The following is a 9481-nucleotide window of genomic DNA, read 5'->3' as shown; positions in this document are numbered from 1 at the left end:
TTCTTCTTTTCTCTTCTACACAACTCTCCGTCGCGCGCTGCCACAGTATCCATGCCCATGCCGAGGCCCGCGCGCCAACCGACCAAACAACAAGGAGAGAGAGAGAGAGAGAGAGAGAGAGAGAGAGGGAGAGAGGGAGAGAGAGAGAGAGAACGCTCCGTAACTTAACATGACACGAATTAATGTTGGTTACTCGCAATAACGTAACAAAACACATGTCAAATTAAAAGTTATAAAGTTATGGATCTTAAAATGTACCCGAAATTAATCGTACTTACTCTGGAGAAAAGTTGGGCAAATCGAATAACTAACTTATCTCCAAAGGACTAAATTAAAGGTATTACTTTAACTTTTAAAATAATGTTAAGGGCAGTTGAATAATGAGTTACGGAGCCCTGGAGACAGAGAGAGAGCGTCGCATTGTTGTACCTTATTAGACAGTCCCTCGTGGCTGTCTCTACCAGAAGGTAAAAGTCTCCCGTTGCTGATTGCCGTTCCGGTTTTGATAAAGATTGCCGATCGACGTTCTAGATCCAGTGTTGATAAGCCTATAGACGTTGATAAAGATTCATTCTCTTTTTTGTAGTAAGAAGGACGACCCCTAGTTTAATAACAGCAGGTCTACATTTGCAGCGGGACTCTCTAGTCCTTTTAATGTTGACAATAAACTATTCAATCAATCAAAGCTTCCTAAACATGAAATTGCGCTTCTTATCGGCACACCAAAATTGCGAACTAAACAAAATTTAAATGCTGGTTCAAGCACAATTTTCTGATATGTGGATTGATATTATTGATTTGAGAGTCGCTGTACCTACCCCGAGGTAAAACTTTCCCTTTTGGTGAAGATAACCGTTTTAGATTCTGACGATCAACTTTTCAGAATTATTTTGATACCTTTTAGAATTTGTAGATGCGCGTTCTTTGTCTTTGCGCCAGTATATTTTGCCTATCGAGCTGGACTGTCTCGTTACCGGCTGGTCGGCCGATTTTCCTCGCTTCGAGCTACATATTTAAGAGCAGAAAATTAAAATCGGGGGAATCGGGTGATGACCGCCCGGGAGGGTGGCAACGTGGAAGCAGCGCTGCGCGGGGCTCGGCTCGGTTGCCTACCCACCAGGCGCCCCCCGTCAGCGAGTGCGTCCGCCTTCGCCTCGCCTGTCTGCAGACCCGCGTCTGCTTCTGTCAGCGTTTTGTCCGCCTGCCGCACGTTCCACCTCGTGTTGTGCTGCGCGCGCCGAGTTCTGTTTATGAAGGCCGGAGGCCATTGACGATATCGCGAGGCGGAGGCGCGAGGGGGGAGGAGGGAGGGGGGTAGTGCGGAGGTTCCCTGGGGGTAATTAGGTGAGCATTGTGCGCCCCCCCCCACCCCACCACCACCACGGGGAGAAGAGGAAAGGGAGCCACAAGGAGGTTGTTGCCCAGCGGAGGGATCGGCCAACCCATACCTCCGGGGCAGGGACCCGCTGTAGTTAACTTATACACTAAACCCCCATGGAGTTGTGCATGAACAGAATTTTATGCAGCCCAATTATTATGCACAATTTTTATGCACAATCGTATGCAACGATTTAACACGACTAGGCACGGATCGTGCGCGGGTATGCGTGGTATTGTGTAAAAACTTGTGGCTGCGAATATGCACAACAATGTGCATCATAAGGATAAGGGGTAGGTCTGAAAGCATTCCTTCGTAACTTATGAGGGAAACAAGAGAATTGCAGCCTCATGAGCCTTCCGAAATTGCGAGGAAATTATGATGGTGACTATCCATACATTTGTAATTACAAAGGAAGTTCGCTTTGTTTTGGAATATTCATATGCATGCTTCCATGGTTTGTTGAATTCAGGATCCTGGACTTTTGTTTTCGTCAACTGTGGCATATCTGTAATGTATGTATGTGCGGCTCATGGGATGGACACTAAGCAGACCCTGCGGGTGTACGCCTTACGATACTGGGGGTTGCGAAGTCCCCCCAGGGCTACGCACCAGCGGATTAACTGCCCCATTCGGTCACGAAAATGACATGCGGGGCTCGCGTCCATAGCGGGGCAGAAGCTGTGGACAGTCGATGCGCCACAGACCGCGCTCCAGTTCCAGGCGCTCCCACCCGGGCGCCCATACCGCCAGCCCGGCCGCAGCCCACGAGACCGCCGCGGACGTTGGGCTGCCTAGCGCCCGGGCGTCCCCGCAGCCCATCACAGCGGCTCGCAGCGGCTGCCAGCGCCACCGGCTGGCCCGCGGGTCGTTCACCCCCTGCTCCCCGCCCGCGCCGCACACCTGGCCGCGGGGGCGCGCGCGCGCGCGAGGGCGTGCTCCCCCTGCTGCGGATTGGACTGGTGGACCAGACTCGCCATTGGCTCGCGCGTCCCCTCCCACCAGATCAGGGGGCGCACTGGAGGGCCATAGACCGAGGTTCCCGTTCCATCGAACCGCACTAACAGACAAGCCCCGACTCTGCGAGAGCGCTTTTATGGGTACTCTGGGTACCGCTGATTTTAAGCTCATGTCGGTGAGCTTTTGGGACCGGCTCCACCATTACACGCCCGCCCACAAGTTTGACATAAAACACGTACCCCGTCGTATACTGTACTCGGCAAGCAGGGACTCAGACGGAAATTTGTTTATAGTTACTATCATCTTTGTCAGCCTGGGTCTGAAGAAACGTGACAGGAACCCGACCAGCCCCGAGTTTCAAGACGAAATTCAACGCAGCGTCCACATCGCATGGTGGACAATCCCAAATTAATTGTATAAGGGTTACTCGAAAAAGTGAGCCCGTTCTTAAACGGATTAATACGACAATATGACGGTAAATTACGCGGGATCTTAGCGCCTGCGGGACTCAGGGTAGGCCATCCCGCAATACACACGTGAAATGAGGCAAGGTGTTGCCTAAGTGCCAGGCGCTGATGGGGCGCGTAGTGGCTGAACTGGGCAAGAAGAATGTTGTTCGTATTTTCTGGGTGATTTCTTACGTATGCACTGAAAATATTATTGCGCACCAAAACCGCAAGGGTGTGAATGTCGCACAGTTGTAGGTGTGTGGACGCCATTCGATCACATGGAGTCACAAGTGTGTGAAGTTTCATTGGAGAATTCACACCTTCACTCCCCTAAGTGCACAAATTGGTATACACGTGTCGTGTGAGACATCCACACACTCGCGTTTCCAGTGCGCCCTACAGTTGCGTTGGGGAAGTCGGGATAAATTTGATTCAAACCCGGTATGCCGCGTGAGGGACGGGCAGGAGATCAGAGTCGATGTTGGCGGTCTTACCTGAGTCGTCGTTCGGGGCGGCCTGGCCGGCGCTGCTCTCCTCCTGCTGCGGCGGTGCTGGTGGTGCTGGGGTCGCCGTCGGCGCGGGGGACGCGAGCGATGAGGACGGCGACGACGATGAGGGCGCTGCCGCCGGCAGGGAGCTGTTGTTGACGGCGGCGGGGCTGGCGTCGGAGGCGGTGGAGGTGGCGGAGGCGGCCGCGGTGCTGGTGGTCGGGGTGGACGCGGCGCTGCTGCGGCTGCCCCGCCTGTTGCGGCTGCTGGACGAGCCGTCCTGCTGCTGCCGCAGCAGGTGCTGGAAGCGCGCGGGCGGCGGCGGCTGCAACAAGGAGGAGGCCGTCAGAGTGGGAGAGCCCTGTGGGGTGGGCAGCCGCCCTGCGGCAGGACGCCCTGGGCCAGGACGCCCTGGGCCAGGACGCCCTGGGGCAGGACGCCCTGGGGCAGGACGCCCTGAGGCAGGACGCCCTGCGGCAGGACGCTCTGGGGGCACGACGCTCTGGGGCACGACGCTCTGGGGCACGACGCTCTGGGGCACGACGCCCTGAGGCCGGACGCCCTGTGGCAGGACGCCCTGGGCCGGGACGCCCTAAGCAAGCAGCTCCCCTGAGCAGGACGCCCTGAGAAGAGCAGACGTCCTACTAGGCAGGCGAGTGGTAGAATCAGCCGCCCACGTACCCAGGTACCCTAGGCTGCGGTCATCACGCCGAGCACTTACCGATGGGGGTGACTGCGCCGTCTGGTGTCGGGAAGAGCGCCTCTGCAGCGTCTCCCCCCGCATGATGGCATCCACTACTGCAACAGAGAACCGGGGTGAGCAGGGGGTGGAGGGAGGAGCGGGTGAGGGGAAGCTGTCTGAGAGGATTACCCACCATCTCCGATCAGGCGTATTTGAGTTAGCTTGGGGTGCTCCGTGTGCTCCTCCAGCACCGTGTCGTCAGTCACCGTCACTTCCTGCAAATTGCAAGAGGAAAGTAACATTAGAACAGAAGTCCAGATTAGTCAAGGACCTTTAGAAATTTTTGACTGTCACTTTCACAAGTAGAGGCAAAAGATAGTTCAAACTGCCAACAAATGAAAATAATGTTGAAAGTTTCTATTATTATTTTTATTCAAATTCCGACAAAGAAAATACTATGTACTCACCCCCGAGTTCTCGTCGTAGCCCACGATGACGGCCGTGTACCACTGGGTGGTGCCCTCGGAGCGGTACACTTCGACGCGGTAGCCCACCAGGACGGAGGGGGTGTCGAGCAGGATGCGGTAGCCGTCCTGCACCTCCTCCCAGCGCCGCACCCCCTGGCGCACGGCGCTGTACGCCTGGCACACGTCACGCGCCGCGGGGGTGCCGAGCTCCGGGTCGTGCAGCCCCCCGGGGTCGGTGCCTGGGTCCCACTCCTGAAAAAAAAAACCGGCACGTCAGACACAGGGAGACGTCAGGGAAACGTCCAAAATATACTACTCCAATACACCTAGAAAATGACGTTCTTGAATCAAGTATACCATGCGCACTGTTAAAGCCGTGGTCGCCTAGAATGCCAAAACGCTGGCACTCCTTTTTGACTGCCAAATTTTGGCCTTCTTTTTAGAGGCTGCCAATTTTCGGCCTCCTTGAATGCCAAATTTTGGCCTCCTTTTTATAGAGGTTGCCAATTTTTGGCCTGTTTGAATGCCAAAAGTTGGCCTTCTTTCGAAAGAAAGCCAAAATTTGGCATAATGCTACGGCATGATTCCAGCAGATCGCCTTGATCGTAAATGCAGATTTAGTTGATTGAAAATTTGTCTCAGTGAACTAGTACTGTATAACAAAATTTCTTTGTGAGAAATTTTCGTGGATTATTGAACACCTATGGCAAATCCTCGATTTCAGCCAAACACCCATATCGCTATAGGGGATTTTTTTCCTATATATTGAAATGAAAATATGGAGAGACTTTAATAAAGTAAACTTTCGACGAAGTTTGCGATTGGCGGGAATAGACAGACATACGGGCTCCTAGTCTGTTGCTGGGGATGGGGATGGGGGGCGACTGTGGCCTCTCCGGCTGCCAGCCCCGTGGGCGCGACGAGACACACCGTCTGGCCCGGCGGGAGTTCGTTAGCGACACCTTGTCGCAGCGAGACGGGACGGCAAGTCGAGAGAGTCGAAACTTTCCGCGAACCCCACTTTGCGAGGATGTTTTTCGTCGCAAACAAGTGCATAAATGGGGTCTCGCTCCGGCAGCCGAGTGGAGCCCCCTGCAGCGTACGCCAGCCCGCCCGACACAGACGTGCTCGCGCTGCCTAACTCCACGGCGCTCCGGCACCAGGACCCGCACCAGGGCTCCCTGGGGAGGCGCGCCCCGGCGGGGCGAACGTCAACGCTACTGGAGGCTATTGCGTTGTGCTGCCTCAATCAGTACGGTCAATAGAAGGGGGGCGTGAGGGCGAGGGGGGGGGGGGCGACCCTCCGACACAAGTGCTCTTATAGTCAGAGTCTTGGCCACCGTAGGCGCCACTCAGACAACGAGGAAAGTAATTAAAAAGTTTTGGTCGCATTCTACCCGGGCGCGGCGCCGGCCTGCGAGGGGGCCTGCCTGAGCGGCGGGAAGAGGTGGGGGCACTCTTGTCCTCGGCACTCTTCTGGAGCGTGCTACTGACACTGACACAATCATCGTGACACAATTGTTTGACAACGTGGATGTTACCACCACACCACGCGCTATCGCTGTACTCACATGGAACGGCTTCAGCCTCGAGTAGACCCTGAAGCTGAGCTCCCGATCCACCAGGAACTCGACGGGCCTGGGCTGGGAAGGGTCTGCGGCTATCCTGTCCACCAGGGCCGAGAACGTCTGCGAGGACAGAAAAGACTCGTCATACACCACACAGCAAAAAGCACGAGCTGCAGGAATTCCCAGAGAATTTTGCAGTGAGTGTTCGTACTACGAAGAATTGGGTTTGTAACGTACAAAGGATCTAAAGCAGCCATAATACGAACGATTTTCCATCATATTACGAACAGACCACATTCGTAATCGTAATACAAAAAGCCTCCTTTGTATTAAAAACCAGGCTCTTCGCAATACAAACAATTTGTTTGTAATAGAAATGCTCCAAATCCTTTGTACGTTACGAAGAGCAGTTCTTCGTAAGCAACTTACATACACTAAACCCTTATGCATTTTATTGCGCATAAACTTGCAGAGTTTTGTACAGCCATAAGAATGAACAAATGTTTATGCATAAAGGTGGATACAGAGTTCCCCCGTTCTCACAACAGGCGTGATTTTCACGTCCGACGTGATGAAAGTTGGTTCCTGATTGTCTGCGATGATGCGTGAAAATCACGCCTGGCGTGAAAATCTTGCTGGCGTTTCGTGAACTCTGTATCCACACTAATTGTGTGCAAAATGTGCATAATTATGCACACTGTACATAGTTATGCATAAAAGTGTGCTTAATATTATGGCTGAGTGAAATTATGCAAGTTTTATGCACAACAAAGTGCACAAGGATTTAGTGTGCAGTGTTGACTTAGACACAGACACAGGGATGCGTTTTGTATATTTTATGAAAACTGTACTTTTAACAATGTAGCATGACAGCTAAACTTGCCATTGTCAGCTTCTAAACACGTGATATCCGAGGATTTTTCATTGAGCGCTACTACGGATGAGACCGTTGGGAAATCCCAAAGGACGTTAGCGACTTCTTCGTGAAATCCTAGAAATATTTTTGTGACAGTAGTGAGAGACACTTACCAGGGCAGGCCAGGCGACACAGGTCTTGCTGTCGTTGGGGTCGAGCCGCGGCGCCCACACCAGCCGGCTCTCCACCATGAACATTTGGAAGAGACCCTCCTGGTAAACGCTTATCCACTCCCTGCGCTTCCATATCATGTCGTCGTACTCCACGAGCACCTGGAAACAGAAAAAACAAACAGGCTCAGTCCGGAACGAAAAAGAAAGTACAACATTCTGTTGAAAAGTGGTTCTCTATTTTTAGTCAAAAAACTGATGCTAAAAGATTGAGCAGTGTTGCGTCCCCAATAAATTTTTAACAGGGTGCTTGCCATACAAATGTGGTAATCAGAAGATCAGTCGAACTTTCACCGAATATTCGATGGTAGAGACAAGTTCTCCCTTTTAATGCAAAAGGAGTCATCTTAACCATAAAACTGCCTCTGACAATTTCTTCTGTTATCAGTAAGTTATACTTGCAAAAATATACACAATAATAAGTAAGAAATTAGCCAGTCCCATCAAAATGGGAACCCGTCGTTCTTTTCCGGCCTGAGATTTCGTTTCGTTCCGTCAAAATGGCAACATAAACAAGCTCATAAGGAACAAGCAAACGGGATTCGTTCCGTTCCGCACAAATTTCGCTCTGTTCCGAAAAAAGCTCCATCGTAAACCCGGCATGAGAGTGTGAAATTTGGGCCCCCGGTGAGCCCTTGAAATTGAAACTGCACCCTACTGAACTGTAGACAAACACTGTAAACCGTACAATCGTGATTTGAAGCATTTTTCTCAGTGAATTTGCTATTACGAAAACTTCCTTCCAAAGCTCTAACTAAGTATAAAATTTGTAAATATTTTGCGGTTACTACGAAATATATTTGTAACTTTACGAAATGTTTCGTGAATTGACACATACCAAATAGTTTCATAAATTATTTTTGCCGAAGCATTTTGTAACTTTTTTTCGCTTTTTTTTTCACAAAAACCTTTCACAGCGAACTATTTGCGCTACTATTATGATTCGTGTCATTGGCCACGCCATCTATCTATCTCTTTATCTCTTATCCTCTTTATTGTGCTGAACTTCCGCTTCACAGGTTGCATTGGTGCTGCACTGCACAGCTTTTAGTGGGCTCAGTACATTTTGTCTCTCAGAGGCAGAACGTTAGGTTAGAGTTTAGAGCCGCTTAACTCTAACCTACTGGTGTTCTGAAGATGGCATTCAGACTCGTGGCTCTAGCACTACTGTCCAGCACGAGCATCCACAGTAAACCCATCAACACTCTTGCCGTAAATAACATAATACGTAACGACGAATACCTCTTGGGAATTCGGACGACGTTGTCAACCTAGTAGTGTGTTCACTGTAACGCGTTTTCTAACAGTGATGCTTCACATTTCATTCTTGAGTAGGGACCTTACAAAATTGTCGTCGAACGATTTTACACGTGTCAACCAGACGACCGTGTGCCTAGTTGGAGTTGGTATATGCGCGCTAGTCACTTCAACCCAATGAAACCAAAAGAACTGCAACGCGTGACCGGTAATTTTACCATAAAACCAGGGCCTTTGGATAACAGCCTCTGGGTAGGTTCTTTTCAAATTTTTCCACTTGTTGGTGTCCGACCTAAACTTTATGCCTCGTGCACGCATCTTTATTAATTTTAACTTTACCATAAAACAGGGGAAAGCAAATATGGGAGTTCGGTCAAATAACCAATGGAAAGAAAACGCCTTTGTCGGCATTTTTAAAAACTCTGCTTGTCGTCACCTTAAGGAAAATATCCCTGGATTTTTCAACGCTTTTTTTCAGAGTACAGAAACCAAAGGAGTATGCAGCGTCAAACCAGTAAGTAATTTAAGTGCAAGTCTGCTTCACAATACTGTTGGTTATTTATATATCTGTTTTAAGTATGTTGAAAGTATATATTTATACGGCTTTTGACAAAACCAAATCTGAATGTGAACTCCAATCAATTCTATTCTCAGGGAACGTACGAGATCAATGACGTCCCCATAGATTGGACATTTCCAAAAATTCCAATCATGCCGTATGCACACTATCGGTTCAACGTCTCCTTTGGCAAAGATGACATCCTATTGGGATGCTTTGTGGTAGAGAACAGGGTTATTCCTAAACCCGAGTAGCTATACATTGTTCATATTTTTACTTGTTATTTACCTCCATCACCACTTCTCTATTGATTGTTGAAGAACGAGTATTGTGCTAGGCGATGCAGGGTTAACACTAGAACCGCTGACATTTTCGTATACCTAGAACCGCGGAAGGGGTCATTTTGACTCCTGCCGCATTTTGTGCGTAGATGTGAAAGTTTTCGAGTAATTATCACTGCGGATGGTCTTGGAAACAAGTATGTGTACGTTAAATGCTTTTTGCTCTAATTATTCTGTATGCTCTTAGGTGTTATTTATCTAGACAAAACAGCATTTTCGACGCGAAACGCGGCAGGGGTCATTTTG

General features: G+C 50.1%; 2 protein-coding genes across 4 annotated transcripts in view; one reads left to right on the top strand and one right to left on the bottom strand.

Annotated features, from left to right (window-relative positions):
• Positions 1-9481, bottom strand: part of LOC113205477 (serine/arginine repetitive matrix protein 2) — a 154692-nt gene that overhangs the window by 98933 nt on the left and 46278 nt on the right. For 2 of the 3 annotated variants that reach the window (XM_052267654.1, XM_052267656.1), the window contains exons 2-7: positions 7022-7180; positions 5996-6112; positions 4425-4676; positions 4151-4232; positions 3997-4073; positions 3282-3600 (exon numbers count right to left, since the gene is read on the bottom strand). In XM_052267654.1, coding sequence (XP_052123614.1) covers positions 3282-3600; positions 3997-4073; positions 4151-4232; positions 4425-4676; positions 5996-6112; positions 7022-7180 — 1006 coding nt within the window. The remainder of the gene's footprint in view (positions 1-3281; positions 3601-3996; positions 4074-4150; positions 4233-4424; positions 4677-5995; positions 6113-7021; positions 7181-9481) is intronic. The other variant, XM_052267655.1, reaches the window with a different exon arrangement.
• Positions 8154-9429, top strand: LOC127749464 (uncharacterized). The gene is made up of 4 exons (XM_052267665.1): positions 8154-8290; positions 8414-8587; positions 8685-8849; positions 8990-9429. Exons 1-4 carry the CDS (start codon positions 8216-8218, stop codon positions 9146-9148), a joined length of 573 nt encoding a protein of 190 aa, XP_052123625.1. The 5' UTR covers positions 8154-8215; the 3' UTR covers positions 9149-9429.

The sequence above is a fragment of the Frankliniella occidentalis genome, unplaced genomic scaffold, assembly GCF_000697945.3.
Source record: "Frankliniella occidentalis isolate FOCC.00 unplaced genomic scaffold, Focc_3.1 Scaffold56, whole genome shotgun sequence".
NCBI lineage: Eukaryota > Metazoa > Arthropoda > Insecta > Thysanoptera > Thripidae > Frankliniella > Frankliniella occidentalis.
This window is presented reverse-complemented; position numbering and strand designations above follow the sequence as displayed.